Source organism: Equus quagga, chromosome 21 (assembly GCF_021613505.1).
Source record: "Equus quagga isolate Etosha38 chromosome 21, UCLA_HA_Equagga_1.0, whole genome shotgun sequence".
Classification (NCBI taxonomy): Eukaryota; Metazoa; Chordata; class Mammalia; order Perissodactyla; family Equidae; genus Equus; species Equus quagga.
This window is the reverse complement of record NC_060287.1, coordinates 29,386,454-29,410,339: the sequence shown is the minus strand read 5'-3', so window position 1 is coordinate 29,410,339 and position 23,886 is coordinate 29,386,454. Positions and strand designations below refer to the sequence as shown.

General features: G+C 45.4%; 1 protein-coding gene across 1 annotated transcript; it reads right to left on the bottom strand.

Moving 5' to 3' along the window:
• Positions 1 to 928: 928 nt before the first annotated feature.
• On the bottom strand, positions 929 to 23,886 carry LOC124231509 (interleukin-10 receptor subunit beta-like). The gene is made up of 7 exons (XM_046648322.1): positions 23,690 to 23,886; positions 22,306 to 22,429; positions 17,838 to 17,995; positions 15,495 to 15,661; positions 11,617 to 11,764; positions 5,217 to 5,374; positions 929 to 1,666 (listed from the first exon to the last, which is right to left on the bottom strand). Exons 1-7 carry the CDS (start codon positions 23,736 to 23,738, stop codon positions 1,328 to 1,330), a joined length of 1,143 nt encoding a protein of 380 aa, XP_046504278.1. The 5' UTR covers positions 23,739 to 23,886; the 3' UTR covers positions 929 to 1,327.

Sequence of the window (23,886 nt, the reverse complement as noted above, 5' to 3'; positions counted from 1 at the left end):
CTCAAGGCTGGGCGGTGGCCTGGGTTGTGTGCCCACAGCCCAGCAGCAAGGGGGCTGGGAAATGAGCAGGCGGCATTTTGAGCCCCTAAAAAGGGAAACGGGGTTACATTCACAAGGTAGGAGATTCCTCAGACATAAGAAGGGGATTCAGATGCAAGGTAGGCAAAAAGAATGCCCAGTGTCCACGGCAGGGAAAGGCTGAATGAGAGCATCTCCTCTCTTCTCCAGAGCCAGACGCATCCGCGGGGTGCAGAACTTGACAGGCCTCCTGTCCCTCCACATTCCGGGAGGAAGAGCTCACCTGGGGAAGAGAATCAATCTCTCCTTTGTCCTAAGACTAGCCCCAGACCAGAGTAAGATCTCTGGGGGCACTGAGAACTGAAAACGTGCTGAGTGCTCCCTTACAACGTTATTAAAAACAATTTCAAAATGCTGAACTGGAAGATGATTACAAGAAAGATCAATAAACTCTTGACTTTTCCCTCCATGATGCTTCATTTTTGAAATGTCAAATTATCTCAAAAAGTGTTTTTTCTATTTTGGGACCTTTGATGAATCTGCTTTATTGGGCAATCTGGCACAGAGGAAGGGACATTTCTTGCTGACCTAAGTCTGTGGAGCTAAAGTCACACCCATGAGATTATGTTGCTGGTAAGAACAGTTGCTGTGCTGGCCCTGGGGTAGGCATTTTTCATGGGATATCGCTAATCCTTGTCCAGGTGAGGAAACTGAGAGGTCATAGACCAGTACGTGGCTGAGGTGGAATTCAGAGCCCAGAGTCCTACTATTCTTTGAAGCTTCCTACACACCAAGAGCTCGCAGATGCTATTAGGTCCTCACACCTGGCATGGTTCCTGGGTGACGGCGGGCAGGGACAAGGAACACCTGTTGAATGAATGGATATCACAAATGGCACACAAGAGCCTCATTCAATATGTGACAACTATACAAACGTGTTATCGTTAATACATACAGATTAAATAGAGAACAAAACTATAGAGCACCAGCACTATATAAGACATACACAGGTAGAAAAATAAATCCAGTCGGAGTTTCCCTGAGAATCCAAACACCCACGCTCCGTACAGTGTCCGCTGACCCCTTCTGAGCTGACACTGTCTTTCGGATCAGTCTATCGGTGGTCTGACAGGATTTTACAGCATCTCAGTTTTTATTCCTCATAATTAAAAGTTGTTCTTTATATTAGCAAGCTTCAGGGGCTGAAAATTATACTCTCAGGGGCCAAGTAATTTTTTCAATCATTAAGGCCTTTCTAAAAGAGCAAGGTGCCAAGATGGAGTATTTTTGCCAAGCGAGCCTTTGAAATCTAGCTCTTTGCCTGTTCGGACGCTGTCGCAGCGTCTGAGAGTTCTAGAGTTGGGGTTTGCCCAGGTGGCCTCGGCCCTTGTTTGTTGCTCTGATCATCATCCGAGGCAGATGTGAGAAACAGGGGGTCGCTGTACCCAGGTGAGTGTGTTTCCTCCCCAGAGACGAGCTCGAAGGAGCCCTGCCCACAGCGGGTCCCGAGGCTGCAGCCATCCCCTGAATTCAGCTTGCCGTTTCCAGAGACTTGTGTAATGATACTCAGTTTGTCAAAAACTTCATCCTCATCAGAGAGTGGGAAAGAGAAGAACAGAAGCTTGTTGTGATGTGGGTGGCCCAAAAACTGTAGGAGAAAAAAAAAGAAAATTAATAAAAAATGTTCCCATTTCTTTTTCTGGGCTTACAACGATTTTATACAGAACTCCTTTCTGGAAAATGTTGTTTTAAAACACGTGACCATGACACTCTGACAGTTCCTCAAAAAATTAAAAATAGAATTACCATATGACCCAGCAATTCCACTTCTGGGTGAACGCCCAAAAGAACTGAAAGCAGGGTCTCAAAGAGATATTGTACACCCACATTCAGAGCAGCATTGTTCACAACAGCCAAAGGTGGAGGCAGCCCATGTGTCAATCAACAGACGAATGGATAAACAAAATGTGGTATGTCCATACAATGGAATATTACTCAGCTTTAAAAAGTCATGAAATCCTGATATGTGCTACAACACGGATGAACCTTATGCTAAGTGAAATAAGCCAGACACAAAAGGACAAATACTGTATGATTCCACTTGTATCATGGACCCAGAGTAGTCAAATTCACAGACAGAAAGTAGAACGGTGGTGCCAGGGGCTGGAGGGAGGAGAATGGGGAGTTATTGTTTAGTGGGTACAGAGTTTCTGTCTTAGAAGACGAGAAGAGCTCTGTGCATGGATGGTGGTGATGGCTGCACAACAATGGGAATGTACTTAATACCGCTGAGCTGTATACTTAAAGATGGTTAAGATGGTAAATGTTATGTTATGAATATTTTAACACAATTAAAAAAAATTTGACAACAAATCTGCACCTCATTTGCTAAATGATCACAGGTTGCCCTCTGACAGTTCCTCTTGTAAACACAGAGGGAGATTTTTAGGACGATCACGATGCTGTGGGGCTGACACAGCCTGGGCATCATTTCCTCTAGGAAGCTGGGATGTCACAGGCCCAGGATAAATGTGTCTTGGAACAAGCAGAACCTCTCCTGTGTCCTCAGGCTAGGTCAGGGGGCCCTCGTTGGTGCTCCCCAGCATCCTGTGTGTCCCTCAGTTTCAGCCCTCAGCCCTGTACTGTCCAGTAGGGTAGCCATGAGCCACATGTGGCTACTGACCCCTTGAAATGTGGTTTGTCCAAATCAATGTGGGCTCTAAGTGTGAAATACATACGGGATTCTGAAGACTGTACAAAAAATGTAAATGTTTCAACAATTTTTAAAAATATTGATTACATGTTGAAATGATATTTTGGATATATTAGGTTACATAAAATATGTTGTTAATATTAATTTCATCTGTTCCTTTTTACTTTTTAAAATAATGTGGCTACTAGCAAATGGAAAACATATGTAGCTTGTGCTATGTTTTTATCCAGCACATTTGATGGACACTGACTCCTCACAGTTTGTGTGTCCCAGTAGACGGGGCTAGCCATGCACAGGAACCATAGCCTAATCATTCTTGTCTCACCAACTGTTTGAACAATGAAGATGCCCATCTATCTTTCCTGGAATATCTGATTTCATGGTCCCCATTTTTCATCTTCATAGGTCCATACTCTTAATCTTCAGGTTGAGATGGAGAAACATTCTTTAAAGGTTTGCATTTTTAACTTCTCCCCTCCAACTATTTACTCCTAGTTGCACCTGTAATCGATCAGTCTGCTCCTCTCTTAATGTAATCTCCACACTCAAGCCCTTTGATGTGACTTAACCAAGCCCTTGGGTGCACTGCCTACCAGTGTGAACTTGCAGGACCCCCTCCCCCCCCCCAGTTACTGACCCCCACCTGCCTCAGCCTTGACTAGCAGATGGAAGGGAGGGGGAGGGGTAAGAAGAATTATGTCCAGATCTCTGTTGGGCAAGAGAGGAAGCTGGAAGGGGTGAGAACCTCCCCAAATCCTCAGATCCAGTGGATTGCTAAGAACAGATTGGAAGCTACCCTTGCTTTTCCTGGAAAACGGGAAAAGGAGAGAAGAACAAAGGAAGATGTGCTAAATCTCAAGAAAGCAAACAGCAGGCTGGTCTCCTGGCTGGAGGCACGCACAGAAACTGGCGAGCTGGCTCAGTCTGTCTGTATTGGATAAATCTCCCTATTGCTTTTTCAACTAAGTCTGCATCCCCAGCAAATGTCCCTAAACTCAGAATTATTCTCTGGGCCATGGTTAACAAATTCTCTACATTATGAGTCAAACTGGAGAATCTGGTGATCTGAGGACCCTGATTTGCTGCGTAGTTCCCTGGCATTTCCCTCGTCCTCACTCCTCCAGGCCTTCTCCAGCACCCCCACTCCTTGTAGTTTTCAGATATTCCAGGGGTAGGCTCCAGAGTCAAGTCTGCAAAGTCTTCCAGCCTTGGAGGCGGGCGCTCACTCCAAATAGCCCCTCTGGATGGGATGACGCTTGTCTCCAGCTTTGGTTTGCTTGGCAGCATGTTCGTCCCCTCTGTCTTTTCCTGTCTGACCCCTCTATTTGATGGCGAAGCCAGAAGCAAAACTAGCAGGTGAATAATTTTGCTTCCTCTTGGCTCTTCATTTACAAAACACCCACCCGGTGCAAAGGGCCCCCCCCTCCTTGTTCTTCCTGCTGCAAATGTGGTTTCTCCAATGCTCCCCTGGCTCCAGACTTGGACTGGCTGAGCCCTTTGTGGTGACTGTACCACAGCTCAACCCTCTCTCTCCTCCATCCTGCTGCCCTCACTCCCTGAGAGGTATTATTCCCAAGGGTACTCCCCATTGAGCCTTCTGAAAGCAAATCTCCATCTCAGAGTGTGTTTCCTGGGGAATGAGACCAAAGATAGGTTCTTTTTAGGCTGGGCTTGGCATATTTTCTTTTTCTTTTGGCTGAGGAAGATTTGCCCTGAGCTAACATCTGTTGCCAATCTTCTTCTTTCTGCTTGAGGAAGATTCGCCCTGAGCTAACATCTACACCCATCTTCCTCTATTTTGTATGTGGGTCGCAGCCACAGCATGGCCAGTGACAAACGGTGTAGGTCCATGCCTGGGAACCAAACCCAGGCTCATGAAGTGGAATGTGCCGAACTTAACCACTAGGCCATGGGGCCAGCCCATGCATATTTTCACCTTTAAGCGTTAGTGTATATCCAGAATTTCATTTCTTTAGGGCCTCTTCCATCATACAGTCTCTGTCCAGGTAGACCCTTTCTTCTTTCTAAACCTTTTGAAAAGAGCTTTCCTAAAGTCTGGGATACACATCCCATCATTCAGTCACTCTCAGATACACCCAAACTGAAAACGTGCCTGGCTCTCCTCCCATTTTCTCTGCCAGGGTTTTCTCTTTCTCACCTTCTCCACTCTGAGCTCTGCTTTTTCTCTTCCTGTCCTGGAATCTCACCTTTGCTCCCTGACCCCATGGGTGTTAGGCAGGGAAGGTCAGAGAAGGAACATCCAGGTTGCAGGAAGACCTTCCAGAACAAACCTCTGCCTCCTTCTTCAGAGCTGTTCTGTGACCACAGACTTCCCTGAAATGGGCATCGGGGGATGGACCAGGAGGCAACACGTGTGCCATTCTCCAGGAAAGGATGCTGTGCTGACTTGGGCACTCCCGACGTACAGGAAAGCCCTTCCAGTCAGGGTTTTCTCATCTACCTCTGGCTCCAGCCTACCGCCTACCTCTTTCAGGTGCTGAGGGAGCACGTTCCCCGGGGAGAAGGCGTACTTGGTCTTCACGTAAATGCACCACACCAAGGCGATGCAGCCCAGGAGCAGCAGGAAGGCCGCACAAACCGAGGCTGCGAGGATGACAGCGATGATCCACGAGGAGGGTGTTTCTGCAAGGACAACGGGCTGTGTTATGCTCTTGTCATGTACAGACCTGGTCACAGTGACCTTTAACGCTATTTTCACCATCACAATCCCATGGCAATCCCTGAGAACAGGGCCCATATGCTCATCTCGGGAAGGTGGGAGGATATACAGCGGCTGCTCGAGGATCCAGAGACTTCCAACCAGTTTCATCCCTCTCCTGGTTTGCTTACTGGCATGACTGCTAATATTCTCAAAAAGAGTAATAAGCAAGAACTCCAATATACTTTATCTACTTGCAAGGTAGCAATGAGTGTTCCCGTTCTGGATAAACGTCTTTTGTCTTAAAGCAGAAAACAGGATGCCCCTGGGTCCCAGAGCCCGACTTGAACACAAGCACGGCAGCGCCTTCTACTGAGAACTGCAAGAGCCCTTGGCACGGACGACCCCATCCAAACCCCTGCACTAGACACTGGCCCAAACGCCAGCCTGAGGCCGCACTGCTGGGACCGCCCAGCACCAGCCTGGAAAAACCCAAGGCTGCCAAAAGAATTAGCATTTGTTCTGCTAATATCTGACCTTCCTTTCTTAGAGCACTTACTATAACAATTTTATGATCGTAAATCCTTCCTCTGTCCCTTTGGGACGTATATGCTTCTCCTACAAGCCAGCAGCCTCTTTCTCAAGGACCTGAAAGCCATTCCTTTAAAACAGAATCATCAGGAAGGGGTGGCCTGTCTCCCAGCCTCTGTGGGAGGGCAGAAGCCTAACTTGACAAACATCAGTTAGCATTGGACACAGATGGCCAAACTGCACTGACACTGACTAGCCCTCTCCTTCGCTTTTGCAATTTTTCACTTCCCTGACTCCGCTCCCTTCCCCCCCCATTCTTCCTTTAAAATGCCCAGTCAGCTCTTGCCCCTCCTGCAGTCATCACTGAATAAAATCTGTTTTGAGTGCTCTAACTAATGTCTGTCCTTATCTTTGACATCCAGAACATTGCCCTGGTCATTGGCAGTCCTAACTCCCTGGTTCGGCACCAGGCCTCTTCCCCAGCTGCTCTGGCCACCTAACCTCCCTGTGACCAACCCCTGGCAACCAGCCCCACCCTCCTGATCAAAACCCAAAGCGTTTGGTGCTGCAAGAGGCCAAGAGAACAAACCCTGTCCTGTAAGAGCAAGTTGTTTGAAGGGGACTATGTGGGGGGGAAATGTCAATTCCTACTTAGAGAGAGCAGATCAGAGAACCCTGGAACAGCAAATGGTCCTGGAGTGACATCAACGGCCGTCACCTGCTGGGCCCTCGCAGCGCTCACCACAGGGTGGGGCTCAGATGCTCCCTAAATAGCTGATGAATGGATATGTCATTTCTAAGGGGCAAGAGGCTAGGCGAGCCTACCCTTTCCCCCTTGGTCCTCTCGTTTTGCAATTCACGCTAGCAGTGACTTCAAAATCTTTCCAGCTTGTCCCCTTGCTGAGTTCAGAGCAACTCCTCATCCCAGTTCCCCTGTGAATTTTCGTTTCATTTATTTCCACATATTGAGGTATATGGGGGTAGCTATGCTGGTTTAAAACTGATTCGGCTTGACGTAAAGAAGCCTGACATATGGCCTATCGCATATAAGGTGGTACATCTGCTTTACCCATTAATGTAAAGAGTGCATTAAACATTATCTCAAAGTAAAAGAATGTACTCTTCTAAGATAAGAGGGCATCCTTCCCCTTCTAGGAGGCCAGGATCCGTAAGCCTGCATCAGTACTCCTGAAGATAAGTTCCCTTTCCTGGACATCAGGGTCACATTGATCTGCTAATTTGCAAATGCATATCTCTTAGAAAGCTTGATGATTATGTATCCTGGGCATGTTTAATGTCTCTTCTTTGTTCTCAAAAGGTCTGAGACTGTACTGGGAACCACGCTTCTCCAGAACACTTTCTCCCTTTGTGGAGACGGCCTTCCAGGGTTATAATCCTCACCCCGGCTCAAGCAAAACTCACCTTCTCTCTCTTATGTACAGAATGGCTCTTGGTCGTTTGTGTGGACACTAGAATCAAGGGGAGGTGTTGCCTAACCCACACTTGAGTCACGTTCGACTCAGACGTGTTTTCTTGGTGAATCAGGGTCATGTGGCAAGTGAGCTGTGGGGAGTGGCCCCCAGGCTGTATCCCAGCTAATAACAGGAGGTCAGATGGGGATCTGACTTCCCAGCTCGGAAGGACGTTCCGGGATCCCACTCATCCATCTGTGGTTCCATTGAGTATTTCAGGAGCTCTCTCAGTGTCACGATCAGAATCTCTCATTGAATGCTGATTAAACACTGATTGCTGGGCCCCACCCTGGCACTGTGGATGACATTGTGATGACCCCCTGGAAGGCAACATCTGGGTGTCCTTGTGTCTCCAGCCAGGACGTCTTAGCATCTTAGACAAGGACATTCCTCAGGCACACTTGGTTGATGGTGACAAAATTCAAAGGACACTTTTGTGGCTCACCCCGAGGAAGGAGAGAGGACACTGCTTTACACAGGCTGTGAATTGTGGGAGAATCTATCAACCAATACCCTCTGGGTAAAACTCTCTAACTTGTTTCAGTTCCATCTGACCACGTTGTCTGGCAGACAATCTTTCTCTGTTTTATCCTCAGGGAAATCAAGCCTTTGTTTACCTACGGAATACATCTGTAGGTAGTAAATTACAGGAAAGACAACCTGGGCTTAGATGGGCCTGTGTTCCATTTCATCCCCGTCATTTACTAGCTGAGCAACGTTGGGCAAGTTACTTCACCTCTCTGAACCTTCATTTTCCAGTCTGTAAAAGGGAAGGAGATCCTTACAATGCTCTCATTGAAAACGTGTTGTGAGGCTTAAATGAGACAACTATGTTTAAACAAACCTAAAATGATGTTTGACAGAAGCAGGTTTTCAATGGGTTAGACTTTTCCTTTCCTTTTATAAAATGTGTGGATTTTGTCAGTTAATGGATGATCATTTACAGCCAGTATTCGAAATATTTTTCTTTTTGGTCAAATTGTACACCTCATGCCGTGTTTCATGACATAAATGTTTGGGAATATTTAACAATGTGATTTTAATAATGTCATTAATAATAACAGTAAAAATATGTAACATGTTTTAAGGGCTCACTCTGTTGGTCTCTGTTCTGAGTCCTCCCAACCCCCATGGGTGGTGGCACCATTTTATTCCCCCATTTTGCAGACAAGGTGGCTGAGGCATGGGGCAGTTCAGGACTTGCCCCACCTCACACGTTCTGTTGCAGTTCACAGCGGCGAGGGCAGGGGCACCAGGTGATCAGGACACGTACTCAAGGCCCTGGGAAGGCAGAAGGAAGATGCTTAGAGGAAAGAGGGATGACTCCAAGATCGGAGATTCTAGTGATGCAAGCAGAATGGGGGGTTCCCAAGATATGGAATTCTGATTCAAATACAAATGACTCAAAAGAGGACCAAAATGAGGAAAAACATCAAGAGAGTCTGTGAAAACAACCTATGGCCCAGAAAATAACTGGAGGCACAGAAGAAGTAGGCTTTCTTGTTATTTAAAGGCACTGTTGACAGGCTCAGCCAGCTCAGAGCACGGAAGGACTAACACAGGCAGGCCACTCAGCCACTGAACTGGGGCCTGTGGAGGCAAGGCCCTGAGCTGAGGCCGCAGAAAAAAGGGAGGAGAGCGACAGAGAATTCCCTAGAGATGGAAAGACTCTCATCCTCAATGGGGCTCTGCAGTCTGAAGGAAGCTAATACAATTGCAGAACAGCTCTGGATGGCCCTGGAAAGACCACACACCTGAGAGAGGTGAAAGAAGGCTGAATTCTGGCAAATAATTTGTGCATTTACAAAAGAAGGGAAAAAAAATAAAATAAAACAAGACTCAGGAAACTACAGGCCAGGAAGCTTGATGTTTACTGATGCTGATCTCCAGAAAAAATACAAATATTCCAGAATGGATAACTAAGTGGCTAATTATAGACCTATAAAAAAAAGTAAGAATGATAACTAAAAATAATAACATTAGGGCACCAAGCAGAAACTAGCTCAAAGTGGCTGCCTTTCCTTTTTTGGATACGGTTACTTGTTGGTAAATTATGGCATATTATGGGCTGGTTTTTCCCGAGCTGCATTTCTTGGAATGCTAATTCTCAAAAAAGGTGTTGAAAGATCAAATAGGCTAAAAATGCTAACATACAGGGCCACTTTTTGAGAGGGAAATACGGTGCGCCACCATTTCCAAGCACACCTGACTACAGGGCTCTTCCCTTGAGACATTTCCATAAACACTCAGGGAACACAGTTGGGGCAACGCTGCACTTGGCACTGGGTATTGATTTCAGCTGATATTTGTCAAAGTCTTTCACAATGACTTTGTGGACCACAAAACCAAGTAGCCTATATCCACTATGTTCACATGGATTGGTGACCAAAAAGCAAGAAGCTAGGCAGTCTGGAGGAAGGTGTGTCCTAGAACACAGCAACAGTTTAAATGGCAACTGGTGAGGATCCTGAAGCTCTTCCTTGCAAGTCAGTAGACGAGACCAAGCAAAACTGGGTGAGAAATACGTTCAATGACAAAAACCAACATTCAAGAAGAACGTGATCAGCTGCAATGAAGAATCAAGGCGGCATCGCAATTTTCTCAGAAATGCACAGTGACGCAGAAGAAGAAAAGCTCTGTGCTCTTTCTGGAGGGAATTCTTTCTTAATCTCCTTTGTATTTTTGTAACCCCGGATCAGTGCCTTGCTCCCAGGAGGGCCTGAAAATGGCCAGGAGTGGGCCCGCAAGGATTCATCCTTCTGTGGTCTGAGCTGGCTGAGCCTCACGATAACATCTTTAAACAATAAAAAGGCCTGTGGCCACGAGGCGCATGAAAAGATGTTCAACATCACTGATTACCAGGGGAATGCAAATCAAAACCACAATGAGATATCACCTCACGTGAGCCCGTCAGAATGGCTATTAAAGAAGACAAAAACACTAATTTGAAAAGATAGATGTACCCCTATGTGCACTGCAGCATTATTCACAACAGCCAAGACTTGGAAACAACCTAAGTGCCCATCAACAGATGATTGGATAAAGCAGACGTGGTATGTGTATATATATATATATATATATATATATATATACACACAACGGAATACTACTCAGCCACAAAAAAGATGAAATCTTGCCGTTTGTGATAACATGGATGGACCTTGAGGGTTTTACGATAAGCAAAGTGAGTCAGATGGATAAAGGCAAGTACCACATGATTTCACTCAGATGTAGAAGATAAGAACAACAACAACAAGCAACACACAGACACAGAGAATAGATTGGTGGTTACCAGAGGGGAAGTGGGCAGGGGTAAAGGGGCACATGTGTATGGTGACAGATGGCAACTAGACTTTTGGTAGTGAACATGATGTAGTCTATATAGAAGTTGGAATATAATGATATACACCTGAAACGTAAATAGTGATATAAACCGATGTTACCTCAACAAAAAAATTAAATAAAAAAAATTAAACAAAAAATAAAAATAATAAAAAGTCCTGTCATTTGCACGCAGACATCTAGGCCACAAGTTTTTATCACCTTGTATGCAACTGCAATGCGTCTGTATGTAAATCATCTCAGTGTCTAGGGCAACTGGTACCCTTCCCTCTCTCTCTTTTCCTCCTTCTCTTTTTCTTTCACTTTGTCTTTTTTTAAGAAACACCAAGTGTGGAGGCACTCTGCTAGACACTGAGCTCCACGTCACATGTGAGGGACTCTGTTCAGGTCCTGGCACCGTATTTTACGAGGGACCCTGAGACAAGCAGTGCTTGCTGAGGATAGTGATAGAGTTTCCAAACTCTCCCCATCATGTGTATGAAGGAATTGGAGGCGTGCAGCCTGGGAAGGAAAGGCTTCTGAGGGGTGTGACAGGGCTCGACCTTGCTGGGTGGTCTTAGGAGGACTGACGAGACTTGCTTTGGGGAGCCTGAGAGGACAGAATGAGTGCAGTGGAGGTGGGCGCACCGAGGGAGACTTCAGCACCGTGGACAGAAGCTGTGTCCACCAATCCCTTGGGACTAAGAGCGAAGAAACTGGCTCAGAAGGTGGTGGTCTCCTTCCCAGCATGGAGTCCTTCAACCAGGGCTGAACCAGGTTGGAGTTTGAGCTGGATACGATGTCTAAGGAGGCTTCCAACTCGAACACCCATTGGGAGTCCATACAGCTGTTTAAAAAGCCCAGAGGGGGCAGAATCACCGGGGGTGCATCTCAAGACTCACCGTCAATAGTTGTTTGCTCACAGACAGGCTCACTCCATTCCCCGGTTTTGTTCCGCTCAGGAAGAAACCCTCGAACTTGAATACAGTAAGTTGTCCACGGCTCAAGATTTCTGAGAACTTCAAAGTCATATTGACAAGTAATCGGATACTAGTAACAAAGACAAAAATAAGAACAAGGCTCAGAGTGAAGGGACACCATCTCCCCCCGCCCCAATTTAATAGTTATAATATTTACTTCAGGCTCAAAATAGGAAGATGAAGGAAGCAGGTGCTCCTCCCAGTTCATTTCGGGGGACCCTGATACCATTCTCAGGGATGGGGCAAGGACTGACCGTGATCCTGATAAACCCTCTCATACCCTGAATTCTCTAGTTTAAATGACATGCAAACCATCCCACCTCCCTTTTTTAAAAGATAAACCAGTTGTATGGGTTGAACTGTGTCTGCCCGAAATTCATATGCTGAAGTCCTAACTCCTAGTACCTTAGAAAGTGACATAGTTGGATATAGGGTCTTTATAGAGACAATCAAGTTAAAATGAGGTCATTAGGGCAGACCCTAATCCAACATGACTGGTGTCCTTATAAGAAGAGGAAATCTGGACACTGACACACACAGGGAGAACGCCATCTGAGGATGAAGGCAGAGATCGGGGTGACGCTTCTACTACCTAAGGGACCAAAGATTACCAGGAAACCACCAGAACCTCAGGGAGCGGCATGGAACAGGTCCTTCTTCACAGTCCTCAGAAGGAATCACCCTGCTGACACCCTGATCTCAGACTTCCAGCCTCCAGAACCTTGAGATAATACATTTCTGTTGTTTGAGCTGCCCAGTTTGCGGTGCTTTGTTACGGCAGCCCTAACAAACTAATACACCAGGAAGACTCAAGATGGTTTTCTTTCTAAGTCAAATCATGTTTCTGACTCTGGCTGCTGGGTTCTCCTCGGAATCACTTCTCTGCTGGTGCACCTGGGCTGTGCTCCCCAAGAGGCCCCACCTCACCTCGAGGGCACATGCTACAGCCTGTCTCTGGTGCAGGCAGCTCTGACTCAGCCTAGTTTAATTCGAACATATCATAATGGATGACATATTCCTGAATTTGAGAAACCAAAATAGTTTCAGGCAAAATAAAGGAAATTAAAAGACTATATATTACCTGTATTTCCACCGTGGTTATAATTTCCTTATGGAAGGGTCCTATGTAAAATTTGTTACACGAATAGGAACTTCAATATAAAGTGGACACAGACTCTTTTTTACTTTAGTAATTAGTTATTTTTCATTTGGGGTTGGGTTTATTGACATCTTCTCTCAATGAGAAGCTAAGCTCATTGAGGGCAAGAATTGGATTATACCAATTGAATACATAAAAAGTACAGTATAGCTTCTAATGATTAACAATAATAACAGGGGCCGACCTGGTGGTGTAATGGTTAAGTTTGCACGCTCCCCTTTGGTGACCCAGGGTTTGCTGGTTCGGATCCTGGGCACAGACCTACACACCACTCATCAAGCCATGCTGAGGCGGCATCCCACATAGAAGAACTAGAATGACCTACAACTAGAATATACAACTATGTACTGGGGCTTTGGGGAGAAAAAAAAAGAGGAAGATTGGCAACAGACGTTAGCTCAGGGACAATCTTCCTCGAAAGAAAGAAATAAACACAAAAAGTCCTGGCTTTCATTTTTAGAAATCCAATACCTCGAAAACCTTACAACGCTATTTTTTCAAAGACTGAACTCAGAGGCTGGCTCATAAGTGGCAGGCAGGGAAGAAGGCAGCACAGATGTGAGGGGACCTGCTTACGTCCCTTGGATTGCTTTTTCTAGCCTTTCACTTCTGGGCAACTTCTGGGTTTATCTTCTCACTTCCTCCCATCAGGAAGAAATAGAATTTCCAAAAGTCTTCTAGGCTCTTAGTTTAGGGACCTAACACGGCGCCTCTCAGAAACATGGGCATTCTCAAAGGGAAGCTTATCGTCTTATTCCTCCGGGCTGCTGTAACAGAACACCACAGACTGAGTGGCTTACAAACAACATTTACGCCTCACAGTCCTGGAGGCTGAGAAGTCCAAGTTCAAGGCACTGGCAGATTTGGAGCCTGGTGAGGACCGCTTCCTGGTTCAGAGCTGCTGTCTTTTGCGTCCTCACATGGTGGAGGGGCTGAGAGAGCTCTTTGGGGTCCCTTTTACAAGGGCACTAACCCATTTATGAGGGCCCCACTTTGACAACCTAATGACCTCCCAAAGGCCCCACCTCCTAATACCATCACACTGGGGATTAGGTTTCAACACACGAATTTGCAGAGAAGACATACACATTCAGTTTACAACACACAGAAACTGGAAATGGTGACACTGTCGGCACCAGTGCGGGAGGAACTGGGGCGTCGGCAGCCTTTCCAACACTCTCCGCATGTCACATCAAAGGCTTGCATACAACAGCGTGAACAAATGGGTAACCACATATCTGTGCTGTGGGCGCATTCTAGACAAGAAGCTAAATATAAAGTGGGTTTTATGCTTCATGCCCAGTGCAACAGGCACTCAGGCATGGTAACTACAGAATCCCATCCTTATTTCAAGCACGCTGCTATGTCCTTCAGAGGGCCAATCCTGTCTTATCTTTGCATCCCAGAGCTTAGCAGAGACACCTGCATGTGATAAGTGACAATGAAACTCATTTTTCTGTATTGTTTTCTAGGTACACATTTCCTGGGGTCTTGACTATAAGCAAAATAATCTATTCTGTGAAGAAGGCAGATAGCCCTCATCATTTTTAATGGAGCATTTTTTGGGTGGGAAAAATTAACTTGAGATTTTTTGGGCTACACAGTATGCACATATAAATTTAATTACATCACTCCTAAGGCAATACATATAGGGGACCCTTTCCTCCCAAACTCTTGAGAATTAGGTGATAAAATCAACATTTAACGTAGAAAAGATAACATATATGTAACTTAATTTACATAACATACATGTAAGTCAGTTTAGGACCAGAGATGGCATTCAGCTCCAAAGCACTAAGTATAAGAATAAAGCTTGACCAAGGACGAATGAAAATGGCCTTAAGATGTCTACATAAGGGGAAGGGAACCTCACATAGCGACCATATACGTTGTTCAGGCAATGGGACAAATTTATTTTTTTCATGTCATTAAATTCCACAGCAATCCTATGAAGCAGGTTATTATCTCCACTTTATTAATGAAGTGGGTTATTCTGCTCATTTTGCAGACATAAGGAAGCTGAGGTTAAGAGCATGACCAGAGTCAGTGACAAGGGCCACATTCCAACCAGGCCTTTCCACTCCCAGCCCATGTTTTTAAGGGAACTATCCTGTGAAGAGGAGGAGAGCAATGGGGAAAAGTGGGGTCAGAAAGTAAAATGTGATCCTGTTCATCCAGCATCCAGAGGTGGGGCTGCCCTGACCATGGACTTGACCATTCTGTGGTGTGCGTGGGGAACAAGGTTCGTGACATGAAACGGTAGTCATTCAGCTGACCATCTGATTATGCAGACTCCCAGTTCCCCCAGCCAACTGCTGAGTCAGCTCTGTCTTCTCCTGGAACTTCCCTTCAGGGAGAAAAAAGCCTGCTGTCACTGCACTAGCAACCTTGGAAGTCTCTACGCATTTCTGGTGGCGTCTGGGAAGTGCGTGCCAGAGATACTGGTCATCCTTCAGATCGGGAACTTCCGGTGCTCAGAGGACCAGGCCTTGGACCCTCTGGACGGAAAGGTGCTGCCACCTTGCAAGACCCTGACTGGATGACCTCCTGGCCTCCTCTCTCCATTGTCAGGGACTCAGACCAACACTGAGCAAAGAACAGGGAGCTTACATCTCAAATGCATACAATTTGCCGAGCTTACCTTTTCATCAGAGCCGTTTTTCCAATATTGCACATTATAAGCCCATGAGTTATAAATGTTCTTCATGGTCCATGTTTCAGGTTCATTCTCAATTTTGGGGGCTAAGAAACGCAGATGTAAAGAATTAGCAAGTGCTTCTACTTGCATTCCAGGAGGTCCAATAACGGCTAAGTAAGAGAACAAAGCAAAATGACAATCAAAAATCACATTTTTAGAAACGTCAACATTTATTTTTCATAACTGTGTTGATCACTTGGTACAGAAGTGCTCTGCTCTTTGATATACCATCGCTATGATGTTGATCGATGTGGCTAAGGAGGGTAGCTGGGTTTTATTTCTTAAAGAAAATCTGATAACCTTTGCCTTTATTAATCAGGTTTAGTCCATTTATATTCAATGTGATTTCTGATATATTTGGAATTATTCCAACTACATGATTTTGTTTTTCCTGTAAAGACTGCATTTTTTTTCTTTCATTTGGGTTGAATTTTCTCTATTTCCTTTGCTGGGTTGGAAGTTAAACATGGTATTTCTATTATTTTTAGTGTTTAACGTATATAATTAACCATATATCTTTTCCAACAAAGTCTTCTGAAGCTGTTGTCTTCTGAACGCTCTTTTATAGATAGTCACGTGGCTGGCCCTTTCACTTTGTTTGGGTCTCGGTTCAAACATCACCTCCTCAGAGAAATTGTCTCTTACACCCTATCTAAAGAGCAGCTCCCAACACTTCCTGCTCCAGCACCTCGCTTTCTTTTCTTGAGAGCCATAGTCACTATCTGTCATATAATATGTGTCTATTTGTTTATTATCTGTCTTCCTATTAGAATGCATGCCCTGAGGGGATGGATTTTGTCTCATTCACTGCTGTAGCTTTAGTACTAAGAATGTACCTGGCACATAGGTGCTCAAAAATAATCGTAGAATGAATAATAGATGGCTCTGGATAAGCAGGCTGTTTGAGTTATAGCCTGTATTCTTCTCTGGCTGTTGTTACTTTTTTGGGGCTGCTAATGGGCCTGCTTCTGGCATTCTACCCTGTTTCTAACCTGCTAGTAGCTCAAAATCAGATAAGAAAACTTAATTAGATATTTTCCCAAAGCAAGCATAAATAGGTTCCACATGACATCTTGAAGGACATTCCTATCATAAACTTCAAGAGGCAAATATCCAGTGTAGGGTAGTCATTGCTAAGAGTGCAGAAGCAGGAGCCTGGGTCTGACTCATTGATCGGCCACTCATTACCTGTGTGACCTTTGGGCAAGCTGCCTATCTATTGTGTGTCAGTTTCTAAAGGGAACTTCCACAGATGGGCCCTAAAATTTGGAACCAGTCAGGACCTGGTAAATCAGTTAGCAATTATAAGAGCAGAGACCTATACTATGTTTTGGAAACTTGTTTATTGTTAAGCTGTTCGTACATTTTAATGTTCATTTTGCCTTAGTTTATATAAAGATACCTTTAGGAAAGATAATGTAACTGATAATTTCTGACTTCAGAAATAAGAGTTCTTTGCCTGAGCCTGGGACAGAATCGGGAAAGGGCAGAAGGGCATCCTAGCCACATTTCCTACCAGGGAGGGTGAACTTGTGGGAGCCATGGGGGTCCAGAGCAGGGAATGGAATACAGACCCCTCCCTACATTAACAATCCTCCTAACGCTTCTCTCCATCTACTCCTTGGAAGGCTGCACTTGAGTTCTTATAACCCCTTATCCTTTTATTCTCTCAATTGCTATATGGTGGTTTAATTAGTTTTCCATTCCTGATACTCTAATTGAGTTCATCTCATGACCTCTGGTGGGTTCCCATGACCCTCCAGATCTAACTTGGGAATACTCTTTTTGATGTTTACCAGTCAGCCTGACTCAATCCATCTGCCCTCAGCTGCATCCATGTCTCTATCCTTCATTCCGGACAAGCTGGCTATCTGCGTCTGGTCTTCCTGTCTCCACATCTGTCTAGAATAACCTTTATTCTTCTGCCTATCATGTCACATTTCTTTAAGTCATAATTCCAAACTGACTTGCTCCCAGAAAATTTGCAACATTAATCTTTTCAGTTCTTCTCATTAACAGCACTGGCCCCAACTCATTCTCATCCTCAAGGCGTTAAAGTTATTACACGTATATTTACTTATTTTATTGACTTTATGCTTATCCTTTCTTGTCTCTCCCATGAAGTTCTTAAAAGCCACAGCCCTCTTTATTATCTTCCCTAAGCTTCTTGTGCAGGGCCACCCCCTTTGTGAGCACTCAAAGATTTCTTGTCGATGGGCCAACCAATGGGAAATCAACCATGCAAGATGATGACATTACAATGAAATGGGAAACAAAGAGGCTTACTGTCATCCACAGGACAGAAGGTGATGTTTACCCAGTCTGAACGCTCGTCCTCAAATTCAGCCCTGACTCGCAAGGTATGGTAACCATATTTGGAAATACTTGAGAAATCACATTCCATCAAGGTGGTACTTGTGCATATATCTTCAAATTTCCTATAACTACAAAATCAGAAAGAATCATGAGAGTTCTAACTCCAGTCTCTCTGAGGCTGACCGGGGCTTTAGTCCCCCTGCTAGCAAAGGATAATGGAAGATAATGAGAGAAAAATAAAGCAAATACTTAATAATCAGTTTTGATGAATAGTATGCATCAATTATATGAGCATTTTCCAAACTGTGCTCCGTAAAACCTCAATGAGCCTTGAGATATCATAAGATGTTTGAAGCCGGTACCTGAGGGTTACTGTATATATTTAATAAGAACATGATTACCCTTTGACTTTATTCCCAACACAGACACAGATGAAAGGAAGTTAATCTTGTTTAATCCGAGGGGTGACTCAGGGTCGCAAGGATTTATGAGCTTATTTTGCAGATGAAAAAGAATGCCTCCAAGGAAGTTATGATCAGCAGATAACCAGCTCCCAGCTGCTGGTGATGACCAGAAGTCTGATTGCCCAAGGGCTACATTTGATTGCCCAAGGGTTTATCTGGAATGAAAGAAATGCTGATTTCCCCTTTGTTTCTTTGAAGTTTCTCCTCCCAAGCCCTTTAGCTCTATAAAACTCCATGATTTCTTCTTTTGTTAAGGCAGATTTGAGAGAACCTGTCCTCCTGCCTTCTCGTTTAGGCCAGTTGGAATACACTTTTTTCCATCTCCAAGCACTGGTGTCTCAGTGCCTGGCTTATTGTACATTGGGCACAGGAATTTGAGATTAAGAGGTTCAGTATCAGTTTCAAAAATAATCCATCCCGTGGTCAAACAATTTTGGGTAAAAACTGGATGAAACATAAATTGGTGTCTGTCTTTACGAAAGAACTTCTCAGAGACTTTCACATCCTAATGAACAGGTGCCCCTCCAAAAAGGAGTTGAGTATTCTACATATTTGACCAAGAAAGATTCCTTTCTTGACTATGTATTTCTGAAAGCAGTGGGGCACAGTTTGTGAAATATCGATATACACAGATTAGCCAAAATAAGTATCTTACAATGATTTCAAATAATATCCTGTAGGTGACAACTGTTTAATTATTCTGGAAAAAGTATAAAACAATTTGTTGATCTCAGATCTCTAGCCCTGACACCAAACATTGAAGGGAGGGTGGCAGAAACATAAAATGGAAGAAGCAAAGGGATGGTTGGAATTACCTACCAAGTGCTGTAACTTAACCTTACAACAGCCTAAGGAGGTGTAATAAGCTCCACCAGACTTAAGGAAACCCAAGCTCTTGTCTTGCAAAAAGTTAAGATTTTCTCTGACTGGTTCCTCAGTATTCCTTCTGGTCTTGGTGCCAAAGCCAATTTAGCTGCTCTTAGAGATGACAATGATGGTGATGCTGATAAAAATAATAACAGCCAACACTGGTCAAGCACTTAAGGCATCAGGCAGGGCGCTAAGTGTCTTATCAGTATGATCTCATTGAATTTTCACAACCCCAGGTGGGCAGAACTGAAATCACTCCTATTTTACAGTTGAGGCACAGACATGGAGGGACTAAGAAACTTGCCCAATGGAACTCAAGTTTGACTTTAGAGCCCACGGTCTCAGGCACCATACCACACCCCGTTGTGCTCCTATTAGGTAGCGATAATTAGGTTCATACTATTTTACAATCTGCCTCTTTTTCACTTAATATACCACAAACATTTCTCCATCAATCATCTCTTCATGGCTGCCTCACATCCCATCATTTGGAAAATCCAGGGGTCGTTTCATTAAGGGGGCTGTCTCACATAGGGTCATTTCCTTCATTTAAACCAACGCATCACTTGGCTGGAGCACAGAGTATTTCAAAAGTTGTTTTGCAACAACTTCTCTTTCACTAGGTTGTTTTTATGATATTTTAAAATATTTTTCTTCCCAGTAAATAGGTAATATGACCCATTCCCCACGTTTACCTAATTGTTTCAGACAGTTCCATGTTAAAGTCACTAATACATCCTCTCAAGTGCCCCTCCTCTGGCCATCCCTACCCAACGCACACATATAACAGAGTTTGTGCTATGCAACCGCTCAGGCTAAATTCTAAACAAACCTTTTACAGAGCCATAGAAAAGCAGTCAGATATTTCAGCACCAAATTTCTTCCCCAAGGACACACTCAGCACAGGCATGCTTGGTGTGCACTTCCATGCTGAGGAGACTGGAACCCAGCCATTGACTCTCAGTTATGGGGGAGTCACTGGAACTCTCATCTAAAAGACGAACACCCCTACTCCAAAGGCCAAGAAGCAAAACACAGAACAACCGAGAAATAAATGATGGGGAGCGAGGCAGACGGAGAGGGAAGTTAATTTTTCACAGTGAAATCTCTAGAGCTATCAAGATTGAGTGGAGAAAACACAGAGATGACATGATAAAACCAATCAGTGCTGGAAAATCTACCGCAGGAAAAAAATAAGTCGCAGAATGACTCTGCTTAAGTCCTTGGGAAAACTGACAAAACTGGACTGTGGACCATAGGTTAGATGAAAGTATTTTATCAATGTTAAAGCTGCGAATCTTGATAGCTGTACTGAGGGAATGCAAAAGATTATCCTTGCTCTTATGAAATACACAAGGAAATATTAAGGGGCAAAGGCATTATGTATGCGAGAGATGGAGAGAGAAAATACGGCGAACTTGAAAAACTGGTGAATCTGGATGTGGGCTGTTTGGAAGTTCTTTGTACTATACTTGAAATTTTGAAATGTTCTGTTAGCTTGGAATTACTTTGAACTAAAAAGTTAAAAAAAATGTAAACAAGGACCATCTTATTCATCCTTCTACTTCTTCTCCCACTTAGCAGGCCTTGGATATGTTTGTAAAATGAAAGCTGGATGAGAAGGAGTATGGGATTAATGGGATCTTGGACTCACATTTGGTCCCGCCCCACTGAAGGAGTTGTCCATCTTTGTATGTTTCTGAGTCACATTGGAAGCAGGTGTGTTGGCTCATCAGCCTTTGGCCTCCTGCAGCTGTTGGCACCCGGCACAAAGGTGGGTCTCCTGAAGTCCAGCCTGTGCTGTATGACAGCAGGCTGCCAAAGGAGGGCTGGCACAGGGAAAAACTGAGAGGCAGGGCAGGGGGATGAAGCACCCACTGAGCCAGCCGTCTTGGGTGACACTCACCCTTCATGAGCCTCTGCTGTTTTCAGAGAACAGAGCTTTTAACAGCCAGTAGCAGCCTTACTTTCAATTTCAGGACGTAGCCATGAAGTCACTGAGAACGCACTATGCAAATTATCTGCACCCCACAGCCCTGGAGCATGCAGTCACAATCTATTGGAGGGAGTGGGTGGTAAGACAGCAAGGGTCTTCCTCACTGCTTTGCATACCTCAATTTTCTTGCATAGCTTCCAACTAAACATTGTTGATTTCTAGCAATATTACTCGAATAACTGGAGATGTTATCAGTGGCATTTTTCTCTTAAAAAACATCTATTGTGACAAACATGATATGATCACATTGCAGTAGGCTACCACTGCAGCTGATAACATCCACGCCCACATGATGAACTGCATGTACCAGTGGCCCTGTGATCACTGAACCATGACTCATCACACCAAGAAAAAATAAAAAGGATTTTACTTGTCTGTTTCCAGAGAACAGAGCTTTCACAAGAATTTCCTGGACAGAAAGAAAAAACCCAGGACGGAGGCTCCCCATGAGCTGTTGTGGTCACGTGAGTGACAGCAGTCAGCCTCTCTCCTGTGGCCCAGCCCAGGGCCATGATCCTCTGCTACCTTCCTGCTAAGTGCCTCAGACCCATACAGGAGATCAGAATTGGCCAGCCCAAAATGCGTCTCTTTGGCTTAATTATTTTTGAGGACAAAAGATTCTGAAGGAAACTTTGACCTTCCCCCTAACTGCTTAAATGAATTCAAGAGAGAAGGCCTGTCCCCAGGACAGGCCATCACCATAGATAACTCTGGGTATAATAAACTGGGAGGCCCATAAGCCCATTCTTATCAAAGTTCTCTCTCTCAGGTCACGTGGTCTGGAGATGGCCCAGCAAACATTTATTTATCAAACATTTACTTTTTCACCCCTACGTGAATTGCCTTCCTCCCCTTGCCTTCCTCCCCTTCGAAGTCCCAAACTCCTACCCGCAACACCCTCCTTTGTCTTTATCAGAAGATGGTATTTAAGGTGGCAGCCTCAGCCTTTTTGGTGAGTTACTGAGTTTTCTTAGGTTTCTCCAATGTATACATATTATTAAACTTTGTTTGATTTTCTCCTGTTACTCTGTCTGATGTCAATTTATTTCTTAGACCAGCCAGAAGGACCCGGAGGGTAGAGGAATTGTTCTTCCTTGCCTACACGCACCTTTGGAACTGAGCTGTGAAAGTCAGATCTCCTTTGGGAAAAGCAGGTGACTCCCACTGTAGAATGTTCCTGAAATTAACTGAATTCATTCTGACGTTTTCAGGAGGTGGCACCATTCCTAATGCTGTGAAAATAAAGGGAAAACGTTTGCAACTTTTTTCCTCAAAGGGGATGCCCAAACAAATGACCATACACTACACTCAGGTCTCCCCTAACGCTCTAGGTCTTTAAATGGGCATGTGGGTGAGAGGCAGACACATGGTAACTGTGCTGAGGAGGTTGGGTTTTATTTGAAGAGCCACGGGAAGAAATTGCTGGGAGGGGTGGTGGGGCAGAGAGCAAGAGGGAAGTGGGGATGGATGAGGGAGACGTGCATTTGGGTGGTGGTAGAAAGGTGTGAGGGGCTGGGTAAGTGGATTTTAGCTCTATTTCCAGAGGTATAAGCTCTAGATTTCCCAATATCTGGGTGTGGAGAAGCAGAAGTTAATATCCATTCCTGGCTTAAGCATCTGATGCCCTGATCGGGGCTGGGGGCAGGGAAATCAAGAGTTCCATTTCAGAATTTGCATGGGATCTGAGATGAGGGAGAATATTCAATTAGGAATGTCAGAGACAGCTGGAAGAATGAGCCTGGAGCCCAGAGGGCAGATCTGAGCTAGAGATACAAATCATTTTTAAACTTTTAAATAGAAAATGTCAAACATACACAACAGTAGGGAGAGTATAATAAACCACCACCGGCCCATCACCCAACTAGTGCCAACAGAGTTTTACAGTTGAGAGCCACTGGTGTATAGCTGATATTTAGTGCCAGGGTTCTCCTGCTCTCCCCCACAGGGAAACTGTAGGGGAAGAAGAAAAGCGGGCTCCGGCAGGATCTATATAGATATCTGGGAGAGCCTGAGGACCCCAAGTAGAAACAGCGTGAGAGGTAGGAGGAAACCCGGCGAGTGTGGTACCCTGGAAGGCCAGGGATGAGTTCATCAGCAAGGAAGGACGGGTCCATTGTGTTGTCTGAACCTGGGCAGGCAATTTAGAGGAGTCCAGAAGAGGTTTCACAGGATTTAGAGCTCAGAATCCACACAGCTGCGGAGTTGAGGAGCAGAATTCAGATCCTGGGGTGCTGAGGGCTGAATGGGAGGTCCTGGAGACCCGATCAGTGAGCCTATGGGGTCCACTCGGGGGTTCCCCTTGGGGCCATCGCGGCCGCGCGTCGTAGCCAAGCGCACCTCGCCGGGCCTCCCGGTTCCCAAGCGCACCCCGGGGCCGGACGCGGCGCCAAGGTGGGTCGGGGTGCCTGGGCCGGCAGTCGGCCCTGGGGAGGCGCGCGAACGAGCCCGCGCCCCGGAGATCGCCCGGCGCCCCCTCCCCGCAGACCCCTCACCTGACACCAGGAGGCAGCCGCCCAGCCAGCTCCAGAGGCTCCGTGCCATGCCCGCGCCGGGAGCCCAGGAAGGCACTCCGGGGGCCGCCGGGCCCAAGCCCCGGTGCCCGAGCCGGAGAGCGCCAGCCCGGCCCTCCCGCAGCCAGTTCCGGGAACCTGCGTGTGGCAGGGCGATCCGGGGCCCCGCCCCCTGCGGC

Coding starts and splice junctions, on each gene's coding strand:
- LOC124231509 (XM_046648322.1), bottom strand. CDS start 23,738: ATGGCACGGAGCCTCTGGAGCTGGCTGGGCGGCTGCCTCCTGGTGTCA. Junction 15,662..17,837: donor CTTCTGTCCTGTGGATGACA/GTAAGCCTCTTT, acceptor TCTCTTACTTAG/CCGTTATTGGACCTCCTGGA. Junction 1,667..5,216: donor TCCCTCAGCACCTGAAAGAG/GTAGGCGGTAGG, acceptor TTTCTCCTACAG/TTTTTGGGCCACCCACATCA.